This window comes from Phyllosticta capitalensis, assembly GCF_038381095.1.
Source record: "Phyllosticta capitalensis strain CBS 128856 chromosome Unknown BKA78scaffold_11, whole genome shotgun sequence".
NCBI classification, from domain to species: Eukaryota; Fungi; Ascomycota; class Dothideomycetes; order Botryosphaeriales; family Phyllostictaceae; genus Phyllosticta; species Phyllosticta capitalensis.
Genome location: NW_027117449.1, coordinates 714,676 through 742,534, shown reverse-complemented (window position 1 = coordinate 742,534; position 27,859 = coordinate 714,676). Strand labels below are relative to the sequence as shown.

General features: G+C 54.9%; 14 protein-coding genes across 14 annotated transcripts; 8 read left to right on the top strand and 6 right to left on the bottom strand.

Moving 5' to 3' along the window:
* Positions 1-276: 276 nt before the first annotated feature.
* On the top strand, positions 277-2,180 carry BKA78DRAFT_333573 (class I alpha-mannosidase; the record flags this gene model as incomplete). Its single annotated transcript, XM_066890100.1, has 2 exons — positions 277-1,299; positions 1,344-2,180. The coding sequence occupies 2 exons, from the start codon at positions 277-279 to the stop codon at positions 2,178-2,180; spliced, it is 1,860 nt and encodes a 619-aa protein (XP_066739730.1).
* Positions 2,181-2,419: 239 nt separating this feature from the next.
* On the bottom strand, positions 2,420-3,527 carry BKA78DRAFT_257822 (sodium bile acid symporter family-domain-containing protein; the record flags this gene model as incomplete). The annotated part of the gene is made up of 3 exons (XM_066885221.1): positions 2,420-3,166; positions 3,226-3,368; positions 3,437-3,527. The coding sequence occupies 3 exons, from the start codon at positions 3,525-3,527 to the stop codon at positions 2,420-2,422; spliced, it is 981 nt and encodes a 326-aa protein (XP_066739729.1).
* Positions 3,528-4,126: 599 nt separating this feature from the next.
* Positions 4,127-4,928, top strand: BKA78DRAFT_356524 (uncharacterized protein; the record flags this gene model as incomplete). Its single annotated transcript, XM_066892072.1, has 2 exons — positions 4,127-4,138; positions 4,221-4,928. The coding sequence occupies 2 exons, from the start codon at positions 4,127-4,129 to the stop codon at positions 4,926-4,928; spliced, it is 720 nt and encodes a 239-aa protein (XP_066739728.1).
* A 1,825-nt stretch (positions 4,929-6,753) lies between these two features.
* Positions 6,754-7,414, top strand: BKA78DRAFT_40829 (uncharacterized protein). Its single transcript, XM_066893142.1, has one exon. It carries the CDS (start codon positions 6,833-6,835, stop codon positions 7,361-7,363), a length of 531 nt encoding a protein of 176 aa, XP_066739727.1. The 5' UTR covers positions 6,754-6,832; the 3' UTR covers positions 7,364-7,414.
* BKA78DRAFT_325048 (uncharacterized protein) lies at positions 6,971-9,639 on the bottom strand. The gene is made up of 5 exons (XM_066889339.1): positions 9,210-9,639; positions 9,088-9,157; positions 8,956-9,036; positions 8,531-8,881; positions 6,971-8,474 (listed from the first exon to the last, which is right to left on the bottom strand). The coding sequence occupies exons 1-5, from the start codon at positions 9,305-9,307 to the stop codon at positions 7,467-7,469; spliced, it is 1,608 nt and encodes a 535-aa protein (XP_066739726.1). The 5' UTR covers positions 9,308-9,639; the 3' UTR covers positions 6,971-7,466.
* Positions 9,640-10,582: 943 nt separating this feature from the next.
* BKA78DRAFT_356522 (triose-phosphate transporter family-domain-containing protein) lies at positions 10,583-12,086 on the top strand (the record flags this gene model as incomplete). The annotated part of the gene is made up of 6 exons (XM_066892071.1): positions 10,583-10,716; positions 10,769-10,836; positions 10,896-10,901; positions 10,954-11,171; positions 11,224-11,631; positions 11,688-12,086. 6 exons carry the CDS (start codon positions 10,583-10,585, stop codon positions 12,084-12,086), a joined length of 1,233 nt encoding a protein of 410 aa, XP_066739725.1.
* A 2,262-nt stretch (positions 12,087-14,348) lies between these two features.
* Positions 14,349-15,311, bottom strand: BKA78DRAFT_40787 (uncharacterized protein). Its single transcript, XM_066893141.1, has one exon. The coding sequence runs from the start codon at positions 15,189-15,191 to the stop codon at positions 14,439-14,441; it is 753 nt and encodes a 250-aa protein (XP_066739724.1). The 5' UTR covers positions 15,192-15,311; the 3' UTR covers positions 14,349-14,438.
* Positions 15,312-15,430: 119 nt separating this feature from the next.
* Positions 15,431-16,009, top strand: BKA78DRAFT_299371 (uncharacterized protein; the record flags this gene model as incomplete). Its single annotated transcript, XM_066887043.1, has 1 exon — positions 15,431-16,009. One exon carries the CDS (start codon positions 15,431-15,433, stop codon positions 16,007-16,009), a length of 579 nt encoding a protein of 192 aa, XP_066739723.1.
* Positions 16,010-16,652: 643 nt separating this feature from the next.
* On the top strand, positions 16,653-17,410 carry BKA78DRAFT_299370 (uncharacterized protein; the record flags this gene model as incomplete). The annotated part of the gene is made up of 3 exons (XM_066887042.1): positions 16,653-16,781; positions 16,860-17,126; positions 17,204-17,410. The coding sequence occupies 3 exons, from the start codon at positions 16,653-16,655 to the stop codon at positions 17,408-17,410; spliced, it is 603 nt and encodes a 200-aa protein (XP_066739722.1).
* Positions 17,411-17,943: 533 nt separating this feature from the next.
* BKA78DRAFT_257760 (mitochondrial 37S ribosomal protein bS18m) lies at positions 17,944-18,362 on the bottom strand (the record flags this gene model as incomplete). Its single annotated transcript, XM_066885217.1, has 2 exons — positions 17,944-18,150; positions 18,210-18,362. 2 exons carry the CDS (start codon positions 18,360-18,362, stop codon positions 17,944-17,946), a joined length of 360 nt encoding a protein of 119 aa, XP_066739721.1.
* A 1,658-nt stretch (positions 18,363-20,020) lies between these two features.
* BKA78DRAFT_257724 (uncharacterized protein) lies at positions 20,021-21,539 on the top strand (the record flags this gene model as incomplete). The annotated part of the gene is made up of 2 exons (XM_066885214.1): positions 20,021-21,315; positions 21,368-21,539. 2 exons carry the CDS (start codon positions 20,021-20,023, stop codon positions 21,537-21,539), a joined length of 1,467 nt encoding a protein of 488 aa, XP_066739720.1.
* Positions 21,540-22,158: 619 nt separating this feature from the next.
* Positions 22,159-22,793, bottom strand: BKA78DRAFT_299367 (acyl-CoA N-acyltransferase; the record flags this gene model as incomplete). The annotated part of the gene is made up of 2 exons (XM_066887041.1): positions 22,159-22,560; positions 22,626-22,793. 2 exons carry the CDS (start codon positions 22,791-22,793, stop codon positions 22,159-22,161), a joined length of 570 nt encoding a protein of 189 aa, XP_066739719.1.
* A 104-nt stretch (positions 22,794-22,897) lies between these two features.
* BKA78DRAFT_325035 (Lecithin:cholesterol acyltransferase-domain-containing protein) lies at positions 22,898-25,416 on the top strand. Its single transcript, XM_066889338.1, has 3 exons — positions 22,898-23,356; positions 23,514-24,924; positions 24,989-25,416. Exons 1-3 carry the CDS (start codon positions 23,030-23,032, stop codon positions 25,135-25,137), a joined length of 1,887 nt encoding a protein of 628 aa, XP_066739718.1. The 5' UTR covers positions 22,898-23,029; the 3' UTR covers positions 25,138-25,416.
* Positions 25,417-27,426, bottom strand: BKA78DRAFT_325030 (Ppx/GppA phosphatase family-domain-containing protein). Its single transcript, XM_066889337.1, has 3 exons — positions 27,283-27,426; positions 26,608-27,121; positions 25,417-26,555 (listed from the first exon to the last, which is right to left on the bottom strand). Exons 1-3 carry the CDS (start codon positions 27,315-27,317, stop codon positions 25,482-25,484), a joined length of 1,623 nt encoding a protein of 540 aa, XP_066739717.1. The 5' UTR covers positions 27,318-27,426; the 3' UTR covers positions 25,417-25,481.
* Between the last annotated feature and the right edge of the window lie 433 nt (positions 27,427-27,859).

Here is a 27,859-nt window from a genome sequence, read left to right as displayed (position 1 = left end):
GCGCCTGACATTCCACTGGGGCCGTCGCGCAACCTTGATCGAAAAAATTCCATCGCCTTGCTGCGATGCTTTTCCAAAGAATGAAGGGGATAGATGGCCATGAGCCGTCGTCATGCCCAACAAACGCACGCCCTTGATGGGCACAACCGTGTGCCAATCAGATTGAGGACAGGATGGCCTTGCCACGACCCGACACCTTAATCCGTCGTCAAGTAACCGACCTCAGACGTCGCCCGTTGGCATCGACGTCCAACCAACTCGACGCAGCAACGCAAGATGGTGGCCGCGAGGCGCAAGGCTTTTCTGGCCATTGGTGCGTTCGCCGTCTTTGTGCTTTTCCTGTCGCATCAACCTCGTAATTGGCGCGTTCCGGCTCCGGCGGCGCCCGCCTCTCCAATCGGCGCTTCAACCCCGTCCGACGACGACCAAACAAAACTAGAGCCCGCCGGCAAACATCCAAAATTCACCTGGAGCACCGTCACCCATCACTATCCCCTCTCGTCCTTTGCTGCTTTGCCCGAGATCAAGCCTGGCACCGAGATTCCACGCATCCAGTACGATTTCAATCCCGATGACGAGACGTCTGAAGCACGTGACCGGCGCCAAAAGCGTACTGCAGCCGTCAGGGAAGAGTTCAAGCATGCGTGGCTGGGCTACAAGAAAAAGGCCTGGTTGAGTGATGAGGTCACTCCGCTCACTGGCGGGACTTTGAATACCTTTGGTGGATGGGCTGCAACGCTCATCGACTCGCTGGATACATTATGGATCATGGGACTGCATCAAGAATTCGAAGACTCGATCAAAGACATTGATTTGATAGACTTCAGCACTTGTTCGCTCGAAGAGTTGAATGTCTTTGAGACGACCATTCGATATCTTGGTGGCTTCCTCGCCGCGTACGATATCAGCGGTTCCAAGTTTCCGATTCTGCTGGAAAAGGCGAAAGAGATGGGAGAAATGCTGTACAAGGCCTTTGACACGCCAAACCACATGCCAATCACCCGCTGGAAATTCAAGGAAGCCGCAGAGGGTGCCAAGCAAGAGGCTGACGACACTGTCCTGTTGGCCGAAATTGGATCTTTGACCCTGGAGTTTACACGCTTGAGCCAGGTTACCGGAGACCCCAAATACTACGATGCTATTGAGAGGATCATGAAGCTTTTCGAGGAACAGCAGAGCCAGACAAAACTTCCGGGGTTGTGGCCTGTCGTGGTGAATGCCAAGACGCTGGACTTTAAGTCTAACAGTGGATTCACCATTGGTGGCATGGCCGACTCCATGTACGAATATCTTCCCAAGGTATGGATTTCCCCTTTTGTGCGCGCTCTTCTAATTTTCCAAAGCAACACATCCTCCTCGGTGGTGCCACGTCCCAGTATCAAAAGCTCTACGACAACGCAATCTCTCCCATCAAGAAGTACATGCTTTACCGCCCCATGGTACCCAAAAACGACTCAGTACTCATGGTCGGCGACGTGAGCCCAGACGGCAAGTCGCCGCCGCAAAAGGTGTGGCTGGAGCCTAAGAACCAACATCTGACGTGCTTCGCCGGCGGCATGCTCGCCATTGCCGGCAAAATCTTCAAGTCAGAAGAAGACGTCGACGTGGGCTGGAAGCTCACGCACGGCTGCCTGTGGGCATACGACAACAACGTCAACGGTGTCATGCCGGAAATCATGTACACGGTGCCGTGCGACTCGGCCGACGAGTGCGGCTGGGACTACGAAAAGTGGCGCGACGCAATCGAGGCGGCGTACGCGCCCGACGTGGAAAAGACGGGCACGACGCACAACTCTGCCGAGTCGCTGTTTGAGAAGCACCACCTCCGCGAGGGCATCGCCAAAATCTCGGACCCGCGCTACATCCTGCGGCCCGAGGCCATCGAGTCGGTCTTTGTGCTGTATCGCGTCACCGGCAACGAGACGCTGCAGGAGCATGGCTGGGACATGTTTGAGCGCATTGTCCGGCTCACTCGCACAAAGATTGCCCATGCGGCCCTCGACGACGTCACCACGCAAAAAGTGGAGAAGGCGGATCGCATGGAGAGCTTTTGGCTTTCGGAGACTCTCAAGTATTTCTACCTGCTGTTTGAGGACCCGAGCGTCATCAGCTTGGACGAATACGTGTTGAACACTGAGGCGCATCCGTTGAAAAGACCGTCACCGCCAAAAGGCGACTAGCGATTTTTGATTAAGTCTAGTCATTTTTTGGATCGAGGCTATGTTTGAAGATTTAAGGTAATCATGTTGGATTTTTTTGGACAAGGAGTTGGGTGTGTATTATTTTTGGTAACGAAGTTGGTTCTGCTGCATCAGTCCCATTAAGCCGACGAAGCTGAAGATCTTGGACATGATATATTGATTTCGCCACTGCTGACAGTAGCACATTCAGGAGACTGCCGTGGACCACGACAGCAACTCTAATTGTCCCACTTCCATCTAGTTCCAAGCCATTTCACCACGTAAACCAAACCAAGCAGTACTGGCACCTCAATGAGCGGTCCCACTGTTGCTGCGAGTGCTTGATCGCTGCCTGGACCAAACGTCGCAATAGCCACAGCAATCGCAAGTTCAAAATTGTTGCTCGCAGCCGTGAAGCTCTGCGTCACGGCCAACTTGTATCCAAAACGCGCCCGCCGCGTCACCCACAGCGTAAAAAAGAAGATGACAACGAAATACACAATCAGCGGCGCCGCCACACGGACAACAGCAACAATCTGGTGGACGACGCGCCGGCCCTGCGAGGCGAAGAGGACGAGAATCGTGTAGAGCAAGCCGACGAGGCTCCACGGGGCGACACACTTCAAAAAGACGGTCTCGAACCACGCGGGCCCGGCCAGCCTCCGCAGCACCACGCGCGTCAGCACGGCGACGCCGAGCGGGATGCCCAGAAAGACGGCCACGCTGGTCGCGACGGTGGAGTAGGAGACGCCATCGAGAGAACTGCTTTCGCGGCTGATGACACGGATGAAGAGGACGGCGAGCGGCGCAAATAGCACCATTTGCAGCAGCGAGTTGACGGCGACGAGCATGGCGCAGTAGTCGCCGTCGCCGCCGGCGAGTCCTGTCCAGATGAGCACCATGGCGATGCAGCGGCCCAGGCCGACCAGTATGAGTCCTGTGCGCAGGCCATCTTTGTCGGGCAGGAAGGCCCAGGAGAGACCGAGCTGTTTGCATTTGCTGTGATTAGCTTCGTGTCCTTGGGTTGGGGAATGGGAGATGGCACCATGAAGAGCGGCGCAACAATCCAATTGACGGCGACGCTGAAGCCGACTTGGATCCATAGGCCCCGCTGCCGCACGACGCGGTGGAGCGTCTCGTACTGCACTTTGCAGAGGATCGGGTACATCATGACGAGCAGTCCAACCGCTACATGCATAGTCCCATCGTCAGTGAGGCATCATCAACATCAATTACGCCCCGTGTGTAGGACGCACCAATGGGAACCGAAACTCCCGCAAACTCGCCCTTTTGCAGTGCACGTCCAGTCGCAGGGACAAAGTTGCCCAGCAGTATGCCCGCCGCCATGGCGAGGAGGATCCATGCTGCGAGGAAGCGGTCTAGCCAGCCGAGGGACTGGAAGGCAGATGCCTTTTGCGTGTTGGTGTTTGCTGGACTCGGTTCTTGTTTTTCTGGATCAGAGAAACACACTGTCGGAAGCGTCGTATCATGGGCTTTTTTGTAGGCATCGACAGGAGCAATAACGGCGGGAGGTTCGTTTGGCGAACTCATATTGCTGGGTTTGCGTGGCTGGAGTTGCAATGGAAACGCTGGCGCAACTATGTTCCAATTTCAAAGTGCAAAGAATGAACATTAAAGTTTTGCAATTTGGATTTTCTTCTTGTACAGAGCTGTTGGTGGCAATGTTGTTGCAGTAGAGCAAAAGGGAATCTATCTGTCACTGGTTGCCTCTGATTGGCGGACAGGTTTAGTGACAGGGTTCTTTGGAGTAGTAGTGCAGACCATCGCGCAGCACTAGCGATGGCTAACCACCACAAGTTCCTCTAAGCCGTTCACTTCTCGTGGCCTTGACATTGACAAACTGTTGACATTGCCGGCCTCTCCTGTCTCGTCAACATCGTCTCACGCCAGCACCACTACCAAGCTCCGCAGCGCACCTCGAATCCATGGCACGCAAGGTTAGTTCGCCGACCGCCCCTCCCCACCACGTCCACCTTCGCGACCATCTTCCTCGCTCAACACTCACCTGAACTCCTGTAGAAATCCAGCATCCCACCCTCCATCCGCCTCCGCGAAAACCAACGTCGCTCGCGCGCCTCTCACAAATCCTATGTCGCCGAACTGCAAGCCAAAATCGCAGCGTACGAGCAACGCGGCATCCAGGCGTCGCTGGCGCTCCAGCAGGCGGCGCGCAGCGTCGCGCAGGAGAATCGGTTGCTCCGCGAGTTGCTGGCGCTGAAGGGAGTCGAGGAGGGTGAGGTTGACGGGTGGGTGAGAAAAAGGGCCATGGCAGGGGACAAGTTGATCGTGCCTGGTGAGGGAGACGGAGGAGTGACGACGACGACTCCTGTCCATATGCCTGGAAACGTACCGGTCATCCCTCAGTCCTGGCACCCGTCTTTGCAGAGTCTCAACGTCGATCAAAACATCAGTCCCAACATGCCTCCCCTTTGCACCAGCACCACGCAACCACGGGCCGCCGTCGCCATCCCAAGCTCAACCACCAAGTCCACCCCAGCAGCTGTCGCCGCAGCGGAAGGATGCAGAAGAGGCCTCGAAATGTCGTGTCAAGAGGCCGCCGCCATCATCGCCGCGATGCGCGGGGGGCGGTACCTGTACGGCGACGTCGACGCGAGCGTGCGCAGCGAGTTGGGATGCGATGCGGACGCGCTGCTGGAGAGCTGTCGGGTGGGCAACGTGAGGTTGATGGATGTCATGGATGGAGAGGGAGAGGGAGGAACGACGTGAGAAGAATTGGATGGACAGGAGAAGCCACCCTGACCATGGCGAATCCGCTTCTATCCCTTCCCCTCCACTGCTATTGTCCGTCGACCAAACCGGTCGAGGCACCATGGTTTGCGAGGATGCTGACGCCCGGCGAGCGAGCAAACGAACCAATCCATTGCCCACCAACCAAACCAGACGGAGGCAGGCAGAGCTCGACCAAGGCTGTTTCGACCTTGTGTCGCAAAGCAAGGACGGCATGGTTTGGGAGAGAGTCTCTGGACTTGCTCCAGAAGAGACCCAGTGGTCGTCCAGTCCAGGCAGTGAACATGGCATTCCGAAAAGGCCACACTACCACAAGAGTGCTTTAAGCAAGGCGCAACACGCGATGCAAGCATTCAAGCAAGCAAGCAAGCAAGCAACGCGCGCCTGAGACACGCTGTTTCATCCGTTCCCGTTTCAACCGCGTATCCATCTGTCCGTCTGTCCACCACGTCTCGCGATGCTGCGCAGCAAACCACCTATCCTTCCTTTTCTTGGTCCTGCGGAATCGCGAGCATGCGGAGTGTGAAAGGGAGATGTAGCTATTTTGCCCCAGAACAAGGCAAGTACACACGCAGGGGGTAGTTGGCGCGCCCTACCCCTACCCCCATACGAAATGAGGCGGTGCTCCCGTCTGGCTCGCTTGGCCAGCCAGCCAGCCAGCCAGCAGTGAAGACGTTGTCAGAGGTAGACGAGCAACGGAAGATCAACGTTGGAACGGACGGGGATGAAACGGATGAAACGACGCAAACGGCGCTGCGTCATTGGTGGAAAGAAAAGGGACGGTGTGAACCGTTTTGGCGGAATGAGAGGAGAGCGTGAGAGGTTGTAAAAGTTGTAGGGACTACCTAGGGTCTAGACTTTGTGAAACGGGTGCTTTCTGTGCGTCGAGTTGTGCCTTTTCTTCTTTTCTTTCCATGGGTGATGACGTTGGGTCGTTGATTGACTGGACGTCAAGTGCAGTTTCTCTACATGCATGTGCATAGCGAAAATGATGTACACCATGACCATTGACTTGAGCAAACATCTCAACTCTCACAACTGCTTCGTCTGCCATCCCATTCCCACCAAACCCATCCATTCAATCTTTCTGACCACCCGTGACGTACCATCTCGTACTCCCGTGTAGTCCATTCAAACGGCACAAACCCTAAAAACAGCAACAACAACGACACCAAACAAAATAGCCGGGCTGCGTCTCCCTGCTCCCTACCTCCTCCCTGTTCCCTGCCTCCATCAAACCACCCCAGCAAGTCGATGACGACAGCACACAGCACCAGCACCCAAAAAATAATCAACCACCACCGCCAAAAATCACCTCGGCTTCGGCTTACCCGAACCACCTAGGCGTGCTGACTACAGTACTGTAATCGCCAGGTGGCAACTTACAGCATCAGTCAAATATCATTCTCTATTTTCCACCTCCCTTTGCAAAAATCCAAAAGGATCCATCCCTGTAGTAAATAGGTAGTGCCCACGCAACGCACTCCGAGGGGCGTGGTGCTGCTGCTGCTGCTGCTGCTGTGCCGGCGTGCTTGCTGAGCAAAGCTGTGTGAGAGAGAGAGAGAGAGAGAGAGAGAGAGCGCACACCTAGCCGGGCTCATCAGCTGAATCAACACGGGAGGGGCGTCGAGAAGGCGTCGCAGGCGTCGTCGTCGCGTCGTCGTCAACACGGACACGGACACGGCAGGCGGTTGCGGCGGCGGCGGCGGCGGGACGTTGCAGATGCGCGCGCGCAAGCACCTACAGCGGGATGGCTGGTAGGTACATAGGCAGCGGGAGGGCTAGGTAGTAGCTGTGGGAGCGTCTGGTAGGTCCGCCACCAACCCCAGCCCCAGCCGCACGCCCACAGTCCCTCAGTCGTCCGTGAGAGGGCCCAGCCAGTCATGCATCATGCATTGCAGTACCTACCCTTTGCCCAGCTGCATGCGAGCTGCAATGTAATGCGCGTGCCTGTCTACACATGTTTCGTTTCATGTGAAAGAGCAAAAAAAAAAAAAAAAACACAACGAAGACAACGGAAGTTTTCTAAATCATGTTCATTTGTTTTTTATTCTACGACCTTCACGATAGGCGTGTCGGTCTACATAGGAGTTCTGTGTAGTCACAAGTCATGCTCGCTTTACCCCATGTCTTCATCCATGCTCTCTCTGTCATCTCACCACCAAATCTTTTGTTTGGAGAAAAAAACGAGGCTCTCTGCAAAAGAAACCCATCTAATGCAACATGCGGCCAAAAGGGAAAAAGAGGTACAAAAAGGTTTATCTCTAAAGAGCCAGCATGCCGGGAAAAGAGGAGCGGGCAAGAAGGAAAAAAAAGGTTCGAAAAGTGCCCAAGAAAAAGCAGAAAACATCCCTCGTCAAAATCCTGAGACCCTCTCTAATCGTTCATGCCCAAAAACCGTGACGTGGCTCTGAAAGTGCGCATCATGCTGTCCTCCAGACCAGGAAAAGTCACATACCTGCCGTATCCAAGCGCCGCTAAACCGAGCAGTTTTGTTCAGGTGAAGGGGTATCACATTTACTGCTTCAGGGTCTTGAAGTACTGGGGGCCCTCGGTCAGGCGCTTCTCAGTGTTGGCGCGGCCGTTGACGAAGTCGGGGTAGTTGAGCGTCAGCTCGACCGAGCCGTTGACAATGTTGTCGACGGCCTCGACACCCAGCATGAACGAGTGGTCCTGGTTGCCGACCTCGTACTTCCAGGAGCCGAAGCGGCCACGGGACCAGATGTCACGGGCCTGGAGCTTGGGCAGGAGCTGCTTCAGGACACCGTCACGCTCCAAGCTGGGAGTGGGGTAGCCGTGGTCGAAGGCGCGGTGGTAGGTCGAGACAATCTCGTCCTCGGGCTTGATCATCTCGGTGTTGATGAGACCCTGGATGCTGTCCTTGAGGAGGTTCTCAACGTCGACGGGCTTCATGCCAGACTGCGAAACCTCCAACATGATGGACCAGTAGGGACCCTCCTTGGGCTCGGAGCTGGTCTTCTGGCCGTTGGCCAGGTACATGGTGGGCAGCTTCTCCGAAGCCTGGGGCTGGTTGTAGGGCGAGTAGTTGGAGAAGATGGTGGCGCGGTAGAAGGGGCAGTCGCTCTCGGGGAAGTACAGCCAGCACTTGTCACCGATGCGCTCGGGGCGCTCGCCACGGATACCAACACCAACGACGTGGGTGGTCGAGTAGTAGAGCTCCTTGGTCAGGCTGACGAGCTCCTTGTCGCCCATGGCCTCGGCCAAGAAGTCGACCGACATGGTCGAGACGAGCTGCTTGTAGTTGATGGTGGTGCCGTCCTTGAGGTGGACCTTCTTGGCATCAGCGTCGACCTTGATGACGGTCGAGTTGGGGCCGTAGCGGGTGTTCTCCTTGGGGAGGGTGTTGGCAACGGCCTTCCAGATACCACCGGTACCGTCGCGGGCAGGGAAGCGGAAGGTGGCGTTGGGACCCCAGTTACCGGCAGTCTTTTGCAGAATGACGTTCTTGGTAACGGTCTTGAGGTCAGGAGCGGCGACACGCTCGCCGAGCCACGAGCATTGCATCTGGTGGAGGTCAGAGGGCGCGTTTGGTTGAGCGGAACCCAGGATCAAAGACGTACCTTGGTGGTAGGCACAGCCCACACCTTGTAGTTGTAAGGCCTCATGAAGAGGTCGGCAATGCCAGTTCCCATCATGCGCACGATCCACTCGTCAAAGTCCTTGGGCTTGGAGTTGGAGACACGGGCCTCGAGGGCAGCGTCGATCATGCCGTCCATGCACTTGACCTGCTCCTCCTTGGGAAGCATGGAAATGTTGTTCTGGAAGGGGTACGGGACCCAGAGCTCCTTGCAGCGGACATAGGAGATGCGCTGGTGGGTGTACCAGTCGGACTCGTTGGGCAGGGCCTCGTTGATGCAGTCGTCAAAGTACTTGTAGTGGGAGAAGATGACGTGGCCACCGACATCGTAGAGCTGGACAGCTGGGTCAGCACATTCGTTCCAGCAGATCCCCCAGACTTGGCGGGGTTGGAATGTGGGAGACTTACGAAGCCCTCGGGGGTGGTGTCGGTCGAGGCAAGACCACCAGGAGTCTCGTTGGAGTCGATAATCAACCACGAGGGGCCGTTCTGAAAAAGTCAGCGGGGCAGGGTAGAGGGGGAGTAGCTGGCGGAGCGTACGATGTGGTTGAGACGCTTAGCAGCACCGAGACCAGTAGGTCCAGCGCCAATGACGAGAACGTCGACGTTGCTGTTGCTGTTAGTTGGAGTAATGGGGAATTGGCGTGGTAGAGGCGACGTACATGTCTTCCTTGGACATGGTGAAGGCAGACGAGGCGTGGTCTAAGATTTCCTGGAAGCTGGGAACTCTTTTGAGGGTGTTGCGGGCAAGAGAGAGCATGCGGGAAGCACGGCTTTATTTGTGGAGGGCGGGAGAGGATGGACGAGAGGATAAGGGGAGGCGAGGGTGCAGGTGAGCAGGTCGAAATAATGGGACGGGTAGTTTATCCTTGGGAGCAGGCAGGCACAGGGGAGCTCGGGCCAGGGCAGGTGCAGGTGCTTGCTCTGGAGTCGGGCAGTCGCACTGGAGGTGTGGCCGTGCGCTGCGTTTTCAGTGGCCGTGGCCCCGTTTCAAACAGCCAGACGACGAGAAAAGGGGGATCGACGCCGACAGATTGCACCGAGTCATGATGCAAGAGAAGACACAGAGAGACAGCTGGTACAGTAGGAAGAGTATCAATGACCTGTTGACACTCACTAGGCGGCGCCACACTCGTTGAGCTGCCCTTTTTTCCGCTTTTTCCTTTTTCATTTATTCCCACGGTTGAATTCTCCAAGGACAAGTGTCCATCTGCGGCGGGAGGATGTGCGCTGCAGTGCTGTTACTGAGGTGAATGACGCTCGCGACTGCAAGGACCTGGTGCCGTCATGGGCCCACCTCGCCCTCCTCACCTCCAGCCCTCAGGTCCGTCGTAATTTCTAGCTCTTCTATTTCAGCATCAGGGCCACGAGGGCCTGCGAGGGAATTGGCGTTGCGACTGTGTTACCGAGATAAGACGTTTCTTCAAACTCCTCGCTGCAGGTACTACTCGGGACCTCAAAGGCCAGGTTGCATATAGTTAGAAGCGGTATAGCTGCGCGCCCTCGTCTCCGTGCCCACTGCTCCAGCTCCAATTCGCCCTCAACCCAAAGCAAGGCCGACAGCAAATCTGGGCCCCTCGTTACACCCGTGCACTGCGCTCCAACAGCTGTGACGAGCAAAAAGAAAGAGTGGACTGCGTGGTTTGGTGCGCAGGTGCTTCACACTGCTTACGCGCAATCTGAGTCGCCCCCAGCCCGCCCCAGCCAATCACGCCCTGCCCGGACATTTCTCTCATAACGACCTGAGCCACCACAACTTCACGGCTCCTTCCCTCTCCTGAGCTCCATCTTCTCATCCATCTCCTCTCTTCTACTTCTCCTCAAAACCCCACCACTCCAGACCACTGCTCCCCCTCTCGTACGCTCGTTCGACCTCTGTGTCCCATTCCTCCCTCCCTTGCCGCGCGGCCCAGTCCCTCGTCCAAGCGCCGCCCTCCATCTGCGCCAGACGACAAGACGAGAAGCACCCGCCGCTCCATCTCTTCTCTCTCTTCCGACGACTCTCCTCTCCATCAACACCTCACCCACTGCACAAATGGCCGACGAGAAGACGAGAAGCTCGGGCGACAGCCCCCGCGAAGCTGCCAACGCGACTCTGCCCACCGTCAACCCCGATGCTGTTCAGCCCGAACCGCCCAAGGCCGCCTTCCACCCCGCCGTCTACATTGCGTGAGTTGAATTGCATCACGGCCTCACTCGCCCGCGAGACTGACAATACCAGCGTCTGGATCTCGCTGAGTTCCAGCGTCATCGTCTTCAACAAATGGATTCTCGACACTGCTGGCTTCAGTAAGCTCATCCTTCCCACGCGCTCAACCGAATTGCTGCTAACTTTTTTTCTCTCATAGGGTTCCGTACGTTGTCCTTCGGTCGACGCAAAAATTGACCATGTCTAACACCTCGCAGCCATCTTCCTGACCACTTGGCATTTGACCTTTGCGACCATCATGACCCAGTCCCTCGCTCGCTTCACCAGCGTCCTGGACTCGCGCAAGAAGGTGCCGATGAACGGCCGCGTCTACCTCCGCGCCATCGTTCCCATTGGCATATTCTTCAGTTTGAGTTTGATCTGCGGTAACCAGGCCTACCTGTACCTCTCGGTTGCCTTCATCCAGATGCTCAAGGTGGGTCGCGCTGCTCCACTGTCGACAGCGCAATTTTCTGACCGCCAGACAGGCCACCACCCCCGTCGCCGTCCTCCTGGCCACCTGGTCGCTCGGTGTCGCGCCCCCCAACATGCGCACCCTCGGCAATGTTTCCTTTATCGTCATTGGTGTCATCATTGCCTCTTTTGGCGAAATCAAGTTCAACATGACGGGTTTCCTCTACCAGGCCGGTGGTATCGCCTTTGAGGCAGTTCGCCTGGTCATGGTCCAGCGCCTGCTCAGCTCCGCCGAGTTCAAGATGGACCCCCTCGTTTCGCTGTACTACTACGCTCCCGCTTGCGCCATCATGAACGGCGTCGTCTGCCTGTTCAGCGAGCTGCCGCGCATGACCATGGCCGATGTTTGGGGTGTCGGTGCCTTCACGCTCCTTTGCAACGCCCTCATTGCATTCCTCCTCAACGTCTCGGTCGTCTTCTTGGTACGTGGTCAAAATCCCCGGCAAAATAGCGGCAAAATAGTGCTAACACTCTGCAGATTGGCAAGACCTCGTCCCTCGTCCTCACCCTGTCCGGTGTCCTCAAGGATATCCTCCTCGTCTTTGCCTCGATGCTCATCTTCCGCGACCCCGTCTCCGGTCTCCAGGCCTTTGGCTACAGCATTGCCCTCAGCGGTCTCGTCTACTACAAGCTCGGTGCCGACAAGATCAAGGAGTACGTTGGCACTGGCGGTCGCGCCTGGGCCGAGTACGGTTCGCGCCACCCCGCTCTGCGCAAGCTCATCGTCTTTGGTCTCACCATCTTCATCGTCTTCGTCCTCCTCGGCGGTCTTGCCCCCCACTTCGCCCCCGAGTACGACCAGTACGCCAAGAACAAGCTTGGTTCGCTCCTTGGTGAGAGCACCGGCACGCTCCCGGCCAACCCCAACGGTGCTTAAGCAGCCCATTTCTTGGACTCAAGCTGTTCACAAAAACTTCTTGGCTTGTACCTAGAGGACGGATTCGATGCACGACTGGTCGCGGCTCGCTTTTCACCTTTCGGCAAAACGAGATGAAACGCCCGCGTCTTATGAAATTTTAGACGGACCTTTTTAATCAAAATCACCAACACCCACCAAGGACTTTCCCGGACCGCCGCCGTGGCAGCTACGCTCTGAAAAGAAAACGCGCGCGTCCCGAGCAAGTCTTTTCACTTCTACGGCGGGATTCGAGAAGGAGTGGCTCGTTGTATTGTACGAGAAGGCAGGGCCAGTTAGAAGAGGGGCTAGGGAAGAACGGTGTTGTTTCTAGGGAAAGGGAAGGAAGGTGCAGCAGGGCTCTGTATGGAATTGGGTCTAACTTTTTTTTTTCACCTCTTTTCGTCTTTTTTTGGGATGCAATGATCACACACAACACTCATCACAGTCTACACTGGGAAATGGAAATATGCACAAACTTTTCAAAAAACACCAAAAGACGTCTTGTTCAGTCGTTTTTGTTCTCTTTCAAAGCACATGGGGCAAGCAAGCAAAGCAGGCTGGGACCACTACTATAACTTGCATTTTGCGTTTTTGGGCTTGGGCTTGGTGCCAAGGCGATGGGGGTCGCATTTCATTGGACCGGAGTAGTGAGTGAATGACGGGCATAGGGACAGCAGGTGGAAGGGGGTGTGGCATCGTCGTCGTCGTTGTCGTTGTCGAGTAAAATCATAGTGATGGGGCACTACTCTCGCTGTTTATAGTACTGTACTGTACCTCTTCTTAAGTCAACTACCACCACCGCTGTACCTATGAAGGATGTAGGGCAGGCGGCGGGATTGTCAAATTGCAAAAATCATCAGAGTTGATACACAAGTAGAGCAGCTGAGCCGCACTCTGCATCCGCCACCAGATGACTACCCTTGTCCCCTCACCCACCTAGATAATTTTTTTTTTGTTTTATTTTTGGCAGTCGTGCATGCGCAGTACTAGACAGACGTAAGAGGCAGCTACCTAGCTCCTAAAGCAGGGTCCTGCTGCATTGCAGCTGCACCTGCACAGCCGCGGGGTGGATGCATGCTTAGCATAGGACGTGGGATGTGGGATGTGGGATGTTGCATATACGAACGAGCGCTGAGAGGCGGCGGCGGGTACGCGTCAGCGCTGAGGGGCGACGGGAGAGGGAGAGAAGCTGTGGCGGTTTGTGTGTACATGTTGGATGTAGGCATGCGTAGTAGCTGATGAGGTGGGGAGCTGAGGGGAGAAGAGAGGAAAGGATAAGAAAAGTGTGAGCTTGTGGGAGGGGAGTTGGAGGAGGAGGAGTTGGAGAAGTAGGTAGGTAGGTAGGTCTCCTTTCCAAAAGGCAAGAGAAGCATCTTCTTTCCAAATTCCAAACGCCATGTATGTACCGTACCCTAGAGCAGAAAGGCTGGTGTGAAGTACCTACTACCTAGGTACCTATGCACTCAACCAACGGCAATCAATCTAATCAGATCATGTCCGTCAATGGAAAGTGCCTGAAGTATGCCATCTCGTTAGGCCGGGCCCTGCAGCAATCGGCCATCCATATCACCGAAGGAAGCATCGAAGAAGAAAAGAAGGCGCGAAGAACCCGCGTCTTCCTTGTCTGTCATGCTATCCTATCATAGGAAGGTGTGCAGCAGCCGGCAATCTTGCCCTGCCTGCCTGCCTGCCTGCCTGCCTGCCTGTCTGCCTGTCTGCCTTTGCTTGCCTGACGACGGCCCTTTCGGAACGGCTCTATTTGATTGACAGTCTTTCGACGGCCCGACGGCAGGCACCTCCCGTCCGATTATTGCCCTGTTGTTGATGGACACGGGAGGTGCCTGGCAGAGACGTCTTCAGCGAGTCAACAGCCCGAGTAGTCTGGAAGGCACCTCGACTCGTCGTCGCGGGAGTCGAGCCGATAGCCGCCGGCCCTCGTGGGTGCTTGCTTGCCCTGCGTTTGGTTTGCAGATTTCGAGAAGCGAGGCGACGCGAGGCGAGTCGTGTGAAATAGGTGTTAAAAGAACGCCCGACTGCTGTTCGTCTTGTTGAGTATCTGCGCGTCATGGGAACTCGCTTGACTTTGTATGTGCCTCTGACGTATGTAGCCCTATCGAATAATGCTCGGTAGGTTTTTTCGGGGTCTGCCATTGATGACGAGACATCAAGGTAAGAGGCTGTATGCTTTGCGTCGTTTGCCTTGTATACAGCCAGGAGATCAAGAAGTGCATATGTATGTAGTCGAATTGAGCAGCCGTTCTTGCTTCCTTGCTGATTATTTTGCTACACTGATTTCATGGGAGTGACAACACTGTCAAGTAGAGAAAACGCTCATAAAACGGCACTACGCATGCATTGGGTGCATAGGAACCGGAAAGCGTTTGCAATGCTCCCAGGACTGCAGGGCGGGCGGATAGCGGCGGAGCGACGCAGCAGCGGGCGGAGCGGAGAGCGTTCCGCCGAAGGATGGCGGGGAGCTGGGGGACGGGGATGGGAATACGGGAAATACGAGGTGCCGTCTTGAGCCTCCCTGTCGCTGTTGAGCGGAAGCAACGACGGCAACGTTGGACAGAAACTGACACTAGTAGGCAGGGGATTTTCCGTACTGGTTTGAGGAAGGGCATCGAGGTGCCTGCCTGCCTGCTGTGTACCGTGCGTCCATCTCGTCCCAGCCACACGGCCCCGTCGCCTGTCAAAACCTTTTTCCAAATCGAAATTCACGAGGCTGGCCGCCGGCTGGATTTGGAAGACGCGATTGATAGAGCCATGTGCAAGTCCAGCCCTTGGCCAATACCCTTGCATAAACAGCACACAAACGGCCATATGCGTGGACGTACAAAAGGGGCAGGAGGAGGAGGGGGAGGCTGGGAAGTGGCAACGGGGTGGGGGGTGGTGTGGTGTCCGCCCGTTGCGGAGTTGAGTTGTGGGTGGGGAGCAGCAAGCGTGCGTGCTGATCTGCAAGGGGTAGATGCATGTGTGAACTTCTCCACCACTCCTCCTACTGGCTGCAAGACACAAAAAAGACTCCTGTCGAAAAAGGGGCAGTTGAGGCGGCTCCAGGTACCGGCGTACAAAAAGGCTCATCAGGAGTGGTTGGCTTGTTGGACGCAGGTACCGACCGAGCGGTCTACAGATCGACGCATCCTGCACCGCTGTCCAAGACCAGAAGGGGAGCGCACGATTGCAGTGGGGTAAAAAGGGAGTGGAGTGGCGATATGCTTAAAATGATGACTGGTGGTGACCCAAGACATCTGTAAGATTGTGCAAGCGCACGTGGTGCGTCGGTCGCCGGTTGATAGTGGGTACCTTCAACGGCTGTCGGCATGTACGGTGTGTTTGAAAACGGGCTGGCAGAGTTGGTCGAGAAAGGGGGTGCGCGTGTCGCTCAGGAAGGGGTTGTCGGTGTGGTCTCCAATTTCCATCGAATCTGCGGCGAAGAGAATCTGAACATCTCGGTCTTGGAGTGCGGGTGGGGAGGCTTCCGGGGAAGACTAAGGTACGTTCGATGTTGTCTGATGCAAAGACAACCAGTTGCCCCTTCTATGCTCTGCGGCCGCGATTGTGTTCAGATATTTAGACCTTGCATGGTTCGGCGTCTGAGTGTGGATGACTCCAGAGCACCTCGCTTGTGTTGCTTGCGTTGTGCTTGGCTGGGAGTAATTTCGAGAGATTCTCAACTGTCGGTGGGTGAAAAAGAATGGAAAAGTGCATTGAGAGGAAAGGGCGGTGCTGTCGATGAGAGGCGCATCTCTTGTTTGGACTCAGCCAAGAACATCCCCCGCACTAAATCTTTCTACAAGGGCTTCAGACAAACCAATCGCATTGTAAACTGTCTGCGCGAGTACGAACAACAGGCGCGCGGCACCGTGTCACCTCGCCGAATGTTCAACATCCTGGGTTAAGCTTACTGGTTTCCGCTGAGGATGGCAATTGAGTACGGTGATGAGGAAATTGGGTAGTTTTAAAACATTGTCTACAGGTGGCCAAGCTCAGGTACGCCTGTATCTTGTGAGGATAACACCGGCTACCAACGCTCTCAGGTGTCAAGAGTAGCCTTAGCCGGAAGTTTGACACGTCTCTCTTCTCCTAAAGGTTTTTGAAAGCCTTGCCGGCTAAGCTTAACAATAGGGTTTCGCACATCACTGACCACATTCTGACGATCCGGCGGGAATTTAGGGTGCTTTACAGCGGGGAAGGAGAATAGTTGCTTGTCCTGCGCTCCCAAGGGCAACTGGCGCGAAAAGGTTCGCATCTACTTTCGTTTAGTGGCCAATTCGATTGGACACAGCATCAATGGATTCCCAATAGGAAAGCTTTCTGTGCCTGAATTGGAAGCTGGTATACACGAGTTGAGAATACTTGGTTGAAAGAAAGTTCGATCCGGGTCTTCGAGGAGATTGAAACCTGGATATGGGGAGCACTCGACAGTAGCATGGGCTGCATACTTAAAAAGCACGGGGAAATGTCGTCCCTCTCGTCAGGAGGGCAGAGCTCACGTCAACTAGAACTCAAGCTCTTCCGCTTCTTCTTCACTTTCTGATCATCATGGCACGAGCTATATCCATCTGCATTGTCCTCATCTTCTGCTTCCTGGGCACGTTGGCGCGTGCCGCACCAGAAAAAAAGAATCTTGTAGATTCGTTCGCAGACAGCGCGTTCATTTTGACCGGCCAGGTACGCTCATCTTGTCAAAACCTGCGTGTCATGTCTTTCGAATGACGTTGACCAAAAGCCATGGCACCTCCTTATTAGTGCTTCGACGCCGAATCTTGCAAGAAAGACTGCCAAAAGGGACCTGGGCCGCCGGACCCCGAGTGCGTAAAGAAATGCGAAACTCCCCCTTGCGAGCCAAACGATAAGAAATGCCTCGACGGCGTTTGCGACCAGCGCTGCCACAACGAAGCCGAATATAATCAGCCTGGTATTGTTAGCGAGTACAATCAACCGGAAATCCCAACCTATGCCAAACAACTCAGCGGGGAATGCAATCGCGGCGGTACGGGTCGATGCGGATGCTTTGTACGTCTTGCCTCTACTTCCTCAGTCCTGATTTCGGTTGAGTCGGTTTACTGCCAGCTTTGGATCTGGTGTCAAAGGGAAGCGCTAACAAAGTGCCTAACAAGGCCAGAACCGTCCAAGCTTGCCAGGCGATTGTTGACTGTAACGTCGGTCGTCCACTCGAAGGGTGTGATTCAAAGGCACAGTTGCCCAGAGACAAGGACAATCTGTGCTACTGCCCCAAAACCTGCGCGGAAAGTAACCAGGGTGGGAGTGGCAGCGGCAGCGGCAACGGTGGCGGATGAGTGCTTGAGGAGTGATCTTCCGGCTTTGTCCTGCGGGAGTTTGGTCTGCTGTACACTTCAACCAAACGTCTTTTATGACTTGCGGATGAATGAAGTGACAATGCTTAGACTGTGAGTGAAACGTTCAGAGAATGCAAGTGATGATCCCTTTGACCTAGTGATTTCCTTGATCCCCAATCGAGATATGGGCCAAGACCTTGAACTTCGACTACATTGTGTCAATATTTGCAAGAGGATGGAGATTCCGAAGTTGCATATTTTCTCCCCAAGTTCCCACAACATGTCTCGCCGGACAGCAGGTACCGGGTTTCCGCAGTACAGCCACATTTCAGGACCTAGGGACCGCCTTTTGGTCAACTGAGTCCTTTCTCAAGCCCGCTGAATCACGGCAATCGACATTTTGAGCCATCCTCAATCCACCCAATTGGTGTATGTCCCCCCATATGTATTCGCAGGTCTGTCACTCGAACTGAAGCCCCACTCCAATTCGGGCTGTGTTGAAGATTGGACCATCTTAGCAAGAAGGCCACTGTTTATCGATAGCTTGGGTCCGAAATAGAAACCTTTGAAGTGTTGCGGATCGACTCAGGATGGGCGTGAACACTTGGCATGATCCCCAGGCCTATCGACCTGCGAATGGCCTTGGCCAGCCTGCGCTGGTTCTTAGGTCTCAAACCTGTTACCTTACGGTGCTTGATGCGTCCGAATTCCGACATGTAGTTCGCCATAATTGAAAAGTTCTGTATATAACAGCCATTGGTGAGCGCGGCATTGATTTGGCTGGTGGTTGCTGACTGACCTTGTACTCCTTAAGCGGATCCAGTGCTAGGGTGTCAAAGGCATCCGTGGTGGGAGTAGGATTGCCGCGCTTCCTCCACTTCGAAGTTTCCGCGCCAGTCAAGTCATGTGGCGCATAGATGTCGCCCACCTTCCATTGGCCCGCCCGCGCCATGAAGTTCGTCATGGACTTGTATTTCGTGTCCTGAACCACTTGTTCCTGCGTGTTTGCGTCCTTGGCCATTGTGTGAGCGTATTCCGCATTGGATCGGCCTTGAGCTTCTTGGACAGAGAAGTTGTTGGAATCGGTGCGTCTCGAAGCTAACTCTGGTCAAAATGTTAGCTATCCAGTGTCAAGCTTCTCGTCGCAAGTAATGACAATCTTACCCGGGTTTGAGGGTCTGTTGGATTGGAACGCAACGCGGGTGGAGGAGAAAGCGCGCGAGGGCGCAGCAGAGAGGCGAGCGAGAGGCTTGAACGCAGCTCTTGGGAGAGACATGGCGGCAGTTGTCTGGCGGTGACGTCGTTGGAGAGGATGAGATGTCGAAGTGTTGCGCAGTGGTCGGAATATAGACCTCACCGCCTTTGGCTGGCAGTTTTGCTTTGCGACGCGGTGCGGGAGCACGTCCTCCCACCTCCGCCGCATCTCCGCGACACAGACCACCATTGAGCATCCACCTCCACGTCCAACCCCAAGTTTCCATACGACAATCAGTGATGGCACCTCACGATCGTCTCTAATTCGAACATCCGCCGGCCGCAGCGCCTCAATGCCGAGCTATCCCTCCCGCCGTCATGTCCATACACCTCGCAAGACCGGTACTACGCCGAATCCTCTCCACCAACCTGGCACTCAACCGCCAATGTATATACTGTCGCATTGAGGCAAATCTTCGAAAATGTCAGTTCCAGGATCGGTCATTTGAGAATCACCAACAGCGGCGCACCGTGTTTGGCCTTCCGGGACGTTTTCTGAATGTCAAGCCACAACCCGGCGACGTGGCAGCGCTCGCGCTCATGCGCACCCTCGAACACGCAATCAATGACCAAGCTCGGCCGCCGCCCTCTTACGAAATAGAGATCGCATGGAGCAAATTCTTCAGCGTTAGACATGAGCGTTCACAACCCGTATCCGATGTGGAAGCTAAATATGCCTTGGACACTTTGCGGTATCTGGTCAAGCTATGGGAAAACCCAGGTGCCCAAGGAAGCTCTAGGCCGCCTGCTGAGTCAAGCTCAGTGGTATCGGAGGATCACTTTTTGAAGGCATTGTGCGTAATCAGAAATCCAGCATGCACCAATTCCCAGACATTTGTGCAACTGGCCGAGTTGATATTTGAGCGATTAAAGAGCCAGGCTAGCGAGGAACCAGAGTCTAAGAGCAGCGTGGCCACTGCACAAGAACTTCTTTTGATTATTCAACTTCAAAATGGACAAGCCACCACTGTGCGGCAGTATCTGCTCGACGAATACGCCGCCAACAAATCGAGGTCTCGCACAGGATTACACCCGAAATACTGGGATGAGTCTCCTTCGACCTTGGCTGATGTCATGCGCAATCTTGCGGATGCTGGAGACGAAGCAGAGGTACTCAGGACTTATCAACTTGTAAATGAAATTCAGGGTGTGGTATACGATGAAAAGAACCCGCTCGAGTACGTTTTGGCCTACCTTTACGCAAAAAAGAGCAATCCGGAGGAAATGAAAAGGTGGCTCGACGTCGCCTCACAAAAGTCGGGGTTACAGGTCGTCCCGGCTGAACTATTCCCTGAAGTCGTTCGTTGTTGTCTCAAGAAAGACTTTGGGGAGTTTGGCCGAACGCTTGTTCGCCTCATGCTCGAAAAGGTCGAATTGAGCTACAGAAAACCAGAAAGCGAACAGCCCGTTCGTCTCAAAAAGGACGGCAAGAAGATTTGGGATGCCGTATTACTTTGGGCAGCTGGGAATGGCAAAGGAGTCGAAGAAGTCGACCGCATGATGCAGATTATGGTTCGACAAAAGAGCGTGGATGGATGGAGAGCCAAGCCTGACGTAGAGACCATCAACTTGTTATTGGAATTCTCTGCATCTCGAAATGATGCTTACTCGGCAGAGAGATACATTCTGCTAGGTCAGAAACGAGGCATCACGCCAAATGCCGCGACTTACAGCCTGCAGGTTGACTATCGCCTTGCTCAGGGCGACGTCGAAGGAGCCCGAGCAGCATACAAGAGCCTGGTTGGCGAGGAATCGCTCAAGCAAGAGGATATACAGGCAGCCAACAAAATGGTCCGCGCCTTGATTGCCCACGACTACGACTTCGACGCCGTCATGTACTATGTAGATGACCTCAACGACCGGGAGGCCATCTTTGAAATGGAAACGGTGCTGGCGCTGGCCAAGTTGCACATGAAGCGGAACGAACTTCACGAGGTCATTGACCTACTCAAAACACATGCCACCCAGGCACCCACCGACGAACGCCGAAAAGTCTTTGACTTTCTGGTATCATTCATCTTCCTTCCCCAAACCTCGAACGCCCTAGGCTGGGACATTTATAATCTCTTGCGCGGCATGTTCTCCGATCAATGCCTGCGCGAGACTCGCACCAACATCATGAAAGAATTCTTCCGACGAGAGCGCGCCGACATTGCCGCCCTCATCTTCCAGCAGATGCGCGAAGACGTGCGCGCAGAAGTGCAACCGACCGTTGACACATACATAGCCGCGCTGATGGGCGCAACGCAAAGCGAGGACGAGGAGGCCCTCCACGCCATCCATAATTCGCTCAAGCTCGACGTGTCAATTGACCCCGACACGCGACTGCACAACGCGCTTATGATAGCATATGTGATGCGCTTCGAGCCGGCGCGCGCGTGGCGGCACTGGCTCGACATCATCAACTCGACCGAGGGGCCAAATTACACCAGCATCATCGTCGCCTTTTCTGCTGCAAAATGCATGCAGACCTCCGGTGCGGAAAAGACCAGAGCTCTGTGGGAACGTCTCGTCAATATGAACATTGAAATCACTGAAGACTTGATGGGCGCCTACCTTGACGCCCTGGCCGGTCTTGAACTGATCGAGGAGGCCCAAAATACCCTGAAGCGCAGCGCACGCGACTTTGGCATCAGACCGAATCCATACCTGTAAGTTCGAGCATCTCCCGTTCCACAACGTGATTCTGACTGACTGGCTCAGTCTCGGCAAGTTGTTCAACGCTGCAAAGCCTGTGCCGGAGCAACGCAACGTTGCCGCGTACCTGCAAAAGCAGTACCCAGAAGAGTGGGAGGCGCTGACAGAAGGCTACAAGGGCAAACTTCTGCCCAACGGCCGCTTTCTTTTCAACATTGACAAGAAGCTTGAGCCTTGAGGTGCTGGCGACTGAAGGCAGAAAAACGGAGAATGGTGTTTTCAATGTACCTTTGAGCGAAGCCCTGTTTCTGAAGCGGATCTTGGACGTGTGTTAGTGAGCATGGATTGATGCACTCTACCAGATATCTCCAAAACTCAAAAGCCTTGTATAATAAAAATTAGAGCCACGGCCCCACGCATACCACAATGTGCAGACTGGACCGAAGTCGAGAAGAGAACATGAAATATACCGGGTGATGATGTCACCACGCATTCCAAATTCTACAAATTTTATGGTGTGCCATCTACTTGTACGCCCGATAATTCCAGAATCCTGCCCAGGTTGGTGGTTGTGATGAGGACCAACATCCATCTCCTTGCGCAGCTGCCATGGGCACCCTGTACTCTCCTCTCCATGCACCTGACACGGCGATTGGGCTCAAAGGTGCCATAAACTGCCTGTGGCGACTTGGCCATGATCGCAGCAGCGTTGGTGAAGACACCCAAGCCATGGAACAGCACATGGTGGTAATCCGGGTACGCTACAAGCGATAGCCTAGTCCTCGGCCTGGATCTTGAGTGATACGACTTTGTTCGCAAGCTCGCAGGACAGAGCCACCCAGAACGTCCTTTCTGGTTCAAAATTCCTGCTCGTCCGAAGGAATCAGAGGCACCATGCCCTGATCCACGTCCGGCATGGAACCCTTCAGCGCAGTCCCCTCTTTCAAGAATAGTACCAGCCTAAACGCGGTGTTTCCATTGAGGTAGTAGCGATGCAGTCGCTTGCTCCTCAGAAAGCCGAGGCGTTCGTACAGGCGCAAGGACGCCGTGTTGGAAGTTTCGGTCTCGAGGACGACTTCGTCGGCGTCGCGGGCCGTCATGGCGTCGATGGCCAGCTTGACCAGCTTGCTGGCGATGCCTTGGCCGCGCCAGGCCTCTTGTACGGCGAGCATGGCAATGTATCCGCGGAAGGTGCCGGAGCGATGAGGTTCGAGCTTACAGATGATGACGCCGATGAGCTTGGATTCGTCGTCGAGAGCCTGATTTTTCCCGCGTCAGCCAACATGTCCAAGGCAAAGTAGTTGGAAGACGGCGCGCATGTTACCATGTAGCACAAGTGACCCCATTGGTACAAAAAGTAGCGGTAGACGTAGATGCTGTAGGGCTCGGAGAGGTCTTTGGAAATCAGCTGGCGGATGGCGGGCAGCCAGCGCTCCTCTTCGCGACCATCATACTGGACATAGCGCAGCTGGTCGGCATTCGGAGCAGACATGGCGACTGCTCATGGCAGAGAAGACGGGATGGGCTGCCGTTGTGCGGATGATTTGGTGCAGTCGCGTCTGGGGACGGGTTCACATGCTCAGGCACGTATGACGACTGCGCGCAGGCTTGAGACAGATAGCACCAGATACGAGCGCCCACCACCCGGATCATCTGTGCACCTCCACAGCTCACCGAGCTCAGCCATCTCGCCATCGCTTTCTCGCTTGAGAGAGCAACCCAGGCGCCATGTCGTCGTCTCTACGCCGTCGCGTCGCCGGCGACACCAGCCAGGACTCTCCCTCCGCAGACGATCAGAACCGCGCTGCCAAAGACTCGTCCTCCTCCTCACCCGCGCCCAAGTCATCCTCGTCCTCTCTCAAGAAAAGCAACCGCGGCAGCAAAAGATGGAACCTCTTCGTGCTCGGAATCGGCGGAGTCCTCGGCATCGTCGCAGCAGGATGGTTCGCTCAAAACAATGAGATGATTGACCTGGCTGCTATCGCGGAGCTCAACTTGGAGACTATTGCAGACATTCTGCCCGCCGGTCTCCTCCAGGATGCAAAAGACTTGCAAGTAAGCCTCCAGATGTGGGGATGGGGGAGATTTTTTGTGAGCCGGCCGCGTGCGGTGCCTTGTGGCTTCAGTCGTGTTTTTCCAACTTGTTTTTCCGAAATATTTTTTTGTTGAGAGTGACTGAGCACATGTGAGCTTACAATGGACAAATGCATAGAAACACGAGCGCGAAGCAGTAAACTACGATTCGTTCGCCGTCGGTCTCCACGCGCGATCTCAAGGGGTGACTGCCTCGAACCCCGTCATAATGGTCCCTGGCGTCATCTCAACGGGCCTCGAGAGCTGGGGAACCGAGGAGATCTCGAGACAATACTTTCGCAAGCGCCTGTGGGGTAGTTGGACCATGATGAAGGCTTTGGTCATGGACAAGCCCAACTGGAAGCAGCATATTATGCTGGACAAGTACACTGGCTTGGATCCACCCGGCGGAATCAAGTTGCGCGCAGCTCAAGGCTTCGACGCCACGGACTTCTTCATCACTGGCTATTGGATATGGAACAAGATCTTGGAGAATCTTGCTACTATTGGCTATGATCCTACAAATGCCTTCACGGCAGCATACGACTGGCGGCTCTCGTACATGAACTACGAGAAGAGAGATCAATACTTTACCCGTCTCAAGTCTCACATTGAGCTCGCCGTCAAAGTTGCCGACAAAAAGGTTGTACTCCTTTCTCACAGCATGGGTTCACAAGTGCTCTACTACTTTTTCCACTGGGTCGAGGCCGAAGGATATGGTGGTGGCGGGCCCAACTGGGTGGAAGAGCATGTGGACTCCTGGATCAACATCAGTGGCTGTATGCTTGGTACGCCCAAAGGGATGCCAGCCGTGCTTTCCGGCGAGATGAAAGACACCGCGCAGCTGAACGCTTTCGCCGTCTATGGCGCTGAGAAATTCCTTAGCCGCGCTGAGCGAGCCGAAATTTTCCGCGCCATGCCAGGCATCAGCAGCATGCTGCCCATGGGCGGAGAAGCAGTCTGGGGAAATCATGAATCTGCGCCAGACGATGCCCCTGGACAAAACAACACCTTTGGCTCATTCGTAAGGTTCAGGGAAATCAACGGCACGACCCACGGATACAACAACATGAGCGTCGAGGAAGCATTGCCCTTCTTGTTCAGCCAGAGCGAGGACTGGTACAAGGACATGATCAAGAGCAGCTACTCGCACGGCGTGGCGCACACCAAGGAAGAGATTGACCGCAACCAAGACATCCCGTCCAAGTGGATCAACCCGTTGGAGACGCGCCTCCCGCTGGCGCCGAGCCTGAAAGTCTACTGCTTTTACGGCATTGGGAAGCCGACGGAACGCGCGTACTATTACCGCAAGGATCATGATATCCTATCCTCGCTCAACGTCACCATGGACACGGGGTACACGGCCGGCGAGGTCGACCATGGCATCTTAATGGGTGAGGGTGACGGCACGGTCAACCTCCTCAGTACTGGCTACATGTGCGCCAAAGGCTGGAAGATGAAGCGGTACAATCCTGCTGGCGTGCAAATAAAGACGTATGAAATGCCTCATGAGCCGGATCGGTTTTCGCCCAGAGGCGGGCCAAACACCGGTTAGTCGAGCCGTGCTCATTCATCCATTCCTTTTCCTGGGCGGCCCACTGACGACGAATGTAGGCGATCATGTTGATATCCTCGGCCGCTCCTCCCTGAACGACATGATCCTCAAGGTTGCCGGTGGCAAGGGCCACACTATTGACAACCACATCGTGTCCAACATCTTGGAATATGCCGACAAAGTGGCAATCCGAGATGACGACGAATAATTAGCATTGATTATGACGTGAAGCGGTCGTAGACGTTGGAGCTCCCTTGCATTCAGACGGCGTTACGGCGGTTAAGATTCTTTTGAGTGTGGGTGATACCAGTAGATTTCGGCAACAGCTGTTTGGACGCGGAGGAGCACGTGGTTGTTGATGCCCCCTCCACCACCCTATTACTTTGTCGTTGTGTAAGCCTACTTTCTGTCCTTTTTTGGGTTCCGTTTGCTGTTGAGCCACGAAGCTTTTGGTCCGTAAGCGATGAACGGTCACGAAGATAATGAATGTCATTCTTAACATGATCGTCTCTAATCCACTCCTTCGGAGTCTTGACAAGCTATGAGGGATATCTACCTTTCCAGCTGGTTGACCCGCTGCACTGTCCAGTCAAGCTTGTGGCCCAATCCGTCCTCCCAGTGCTTCTTCTTCCCCAGTTTCTCGATCCACTCGGCACTCTCTTGTATCGCATCGCAATCCGTCAATGCATTCTGCTTCAGCTTGACCAAGACGTTCAGACACCTGCCGTCCCATTCGCTCTGAAATTCCATCCGCCTGTAAGTGGCTACGTTGCAGGCGGGATAGACGGCGGCAATAAGCGCCGCCACGCGCCCAAAGTACCGCAGCGCCCACACATCCGGCACGATGCCCTTCAACCGGTCATGCAAGTCGGCATTGATGGAGTCCAGCGCCTTGCGTCCGCCGTACCGCTCGCAAAGCGCGATGGCCAGCGCAGCGCGGTCATTGTGGCTGAGCCCGTGGGCGCCTGCCAGCGCGCCGGTGATGGTGCTCTGTAGGGCGCAGGCCGCGTTGATGTCCTTGGGCAAGGAAGCGTGCAGGAACATGGACGCAGCCAGTGCTTCCACGAAGCCGCCCACCAACCACGACGACACCCCGTGAGGTGCCGCGGCGCGCAGGAGCTCGCATATGGCGGCGGCCGAGGCGTCTGGCGGTGCGTTCGGGGCGAGCTTGGTCGCGACGGCGAGGGGATGCTGCGCGCGTATCTCGCGCGGGAGGCTGCTGAAGAGCGCACCCTCCCGGACGCCGCCCTGGCAAAAGTAGATGGTGTTCAGCTTCGGAATTGCTTCGCCGACGCAGGATATCAGGTTTGCCACGGCGGGGATCTGTGAGATGCGGCGTTTGGAGAGACGGTGCATTTTCAGAAGCTTGCTGTTCTCTGCCTTTGCGCTGACGGCGGCAGTTATGGCAGCCGTGTTGTGGAACATTTCGGCTGGCACGCTGAAGCCGTTGATGACGGGGATAGGGTACGGGTTTGATGGGTGGTTGTCCATGAGTGCGAAACCCCATCCCCTGAATCCACCGCCGGAGAGGTAGAGATTGAGACGGCCTTCGGATAGGTCCTTTGTGAGCTCCTGGGGAAGGTTGAGGCTATCGTATGCCTCCTTGAGCTTGGAAACTATGGCTTCCTGAGAGATTTTAGCAATTCTGGCCTTTTTCTCGTCTGTGTTCTTTACTTACTCGCGGTGGTGGGTCTTGCGTGAGGGCCGCCGCCCCATACGGCAAGCTCACAGCCATCTCAGATGTGAGGACCTCGCCATTGTGGGCATATATCCACGAAAGTTGAGTGCTGCCACCGCCCAAGTCCATGCACAAGCCTCGGACGTGATGGAAGCTGCTTGCGATGCCAAACGCACCGAAATCACCTTCCTCCTTCTTCGACAAGAGGCGGACGCTCCAGCCCGTGCTCTTCTTGATGGCCGTGAGAAACTCGTCCGAGTTGAGCGCTACTCGAGTGGCTTCGGTTGCGAGCACCTCGATGTTTTGCTCGTCGACTCCATAGTCGGAACAGATGACCTTGAAGCGCAGGAATGCTTTAACCACTTGCTGAATGACGTCTTCTGGAATTGGCATTTTTTCCCCGTTATGCCATTGGGCATCGTAGAGGGAGAGTCCTAGCCTGTCGGAGTAGATGGTGGGCAGAATCCGAGCGGTCCTTTCCGAAATGTCGCTGATTGAGAACCTGATGCCATTGCTGAAAAGCCAGTGCGCTGTCAGCGCTCACGAAAAGGTAGAGAGTTGTCTTGGAACAGTAGTCGATCATATCTCAGCAAGGCATCTTTTCAGGCTGCGCAGTTGTAGGAGGGTCTCGTGGTAGGAAAGCTGCGCGAGGCTTGAAATTGAACATGTAAATACCTGCCCATGTCTATGACTGCTTTGAGGTTGGCCATGTTGCGCGCGAGGAGCCAGTCCTTGGCTTGAGATCCAGGTGAGTAATGCGACGGTAGGAAGTGTATTGTGATTTTCGAAAAGGAGACGTAGGAAACTAAATGACGTTGAGGCAGCAGTTTGGGGGCCAGTTGGTCGGGCTCGATCAGGTCAGGCTGGAATTAAGCTCGCGGGTGCGCTAGTCCCGAAACGGTAGTCGTTCTAGAACACCACGTCAATTTGCAAATCAAACATCTCCATCTTCAACACCATCCTGTCTCCTTCAGCCATTCATTCCCAACAGCTCCCTGCTTACATTGACTTCATTAATGTGTTGATTATTGCCATTGGGCCACTGGCCCGTCGAGAATCCGAACCATCACGACCTCAAAACACCACGACTTTCACGACAGATTTTGCGATTGCTTTCCCTTGTTACTCAATCTCTCCCTAACCAAGACTGCTCTTTCTCACTTAATCATCATGATGCTCAGAGAAATGGGTAAGTCATGGTGGAGCAACACATCTTTCCATGATGCGGCGGTCGCTTTGCGCTGTTAGCTAG

Bases quoted from the DNA above. Each gene is read 5' to 3' on its own strand.
- BKA78DRAFT_40829 (XM_066893142.1), top strand. From the start codon at position 6,833: ATGCATCATGCATTGCAGTACCTACCCTTTGCCCAGCTGCATGCGAGC.
- BKA78DRAFT_325048 (XM_066889339.1), bottom strand. From the start codon at position 9,307: ATGCTCTCTCTTGCCCGCAACACCCTCAAAAGAGTTCCCAGCTTCCAG. The intron at 9,037-9,087 runs GTACGCTCCGCC...TGACTTTTTCAG, and splicing joins CTAAGCGTCTCAACCACATC to AACGGCCCCTCGTGGTTGAT. The intron at 8,882-8,955 runs GTAAGTCTCCCA...CCAGCTGTCCAG, and splicing joins ACACCACCCCCGAGGGCTTC to CTCTACGATGTCGGTGGCCA.
- BKA78DRAFT_40787 (XM_066893141.1), bottom strand. From the start codon at position 15,191: ATGAGCCTTTTTGTACGCCGGTACCTGGAGCCGCCTCAACTGCCCCTT.
- BKA78DRAFT_325035 (XM_066889338.1), top strand. From the start codon at position 23,030: ATGTCGTCGTCTCTACGCCGTCGCGTCGCCGGCGACACCAGCCAGGAC. The intron at 23,357-23,513 runs GTAAGCCTCCAG...ACAAATGCATAG, and splicing joins AGGATGCAAAAGACTTGCAA to AAACACGAGCGCGAAGCAGT. The intron at 24,925-24,988 runs GTTAGTCGAGCC...CGACGAATGTAG, and splicing joins CAGAGGCGGGCCAAACACCG to GCGATCATGTTGATATCCTC.
- BKA78DRAFT_325030 (XM_066889337.1), bottom strand. From the start codon at position 27,317: ATGGCCAACCTCAAAGCAGTCATAGACATGGGCAG. The intron at 27,122-27,282 runs GTATTTACATGT...CTGGCTTTTCAG, and splicing joins GCAGTCATAGACATGGGCAG to CAATGGCATCAGGTTCTCAA. The intron at 26,556-26,607 runs GTAAGTAAAGAA...AAAATCTCTCAG, and splicing joins CGCAAGACCCACCACCGCGA to GAAGCCATAGTTTCCAAGCT.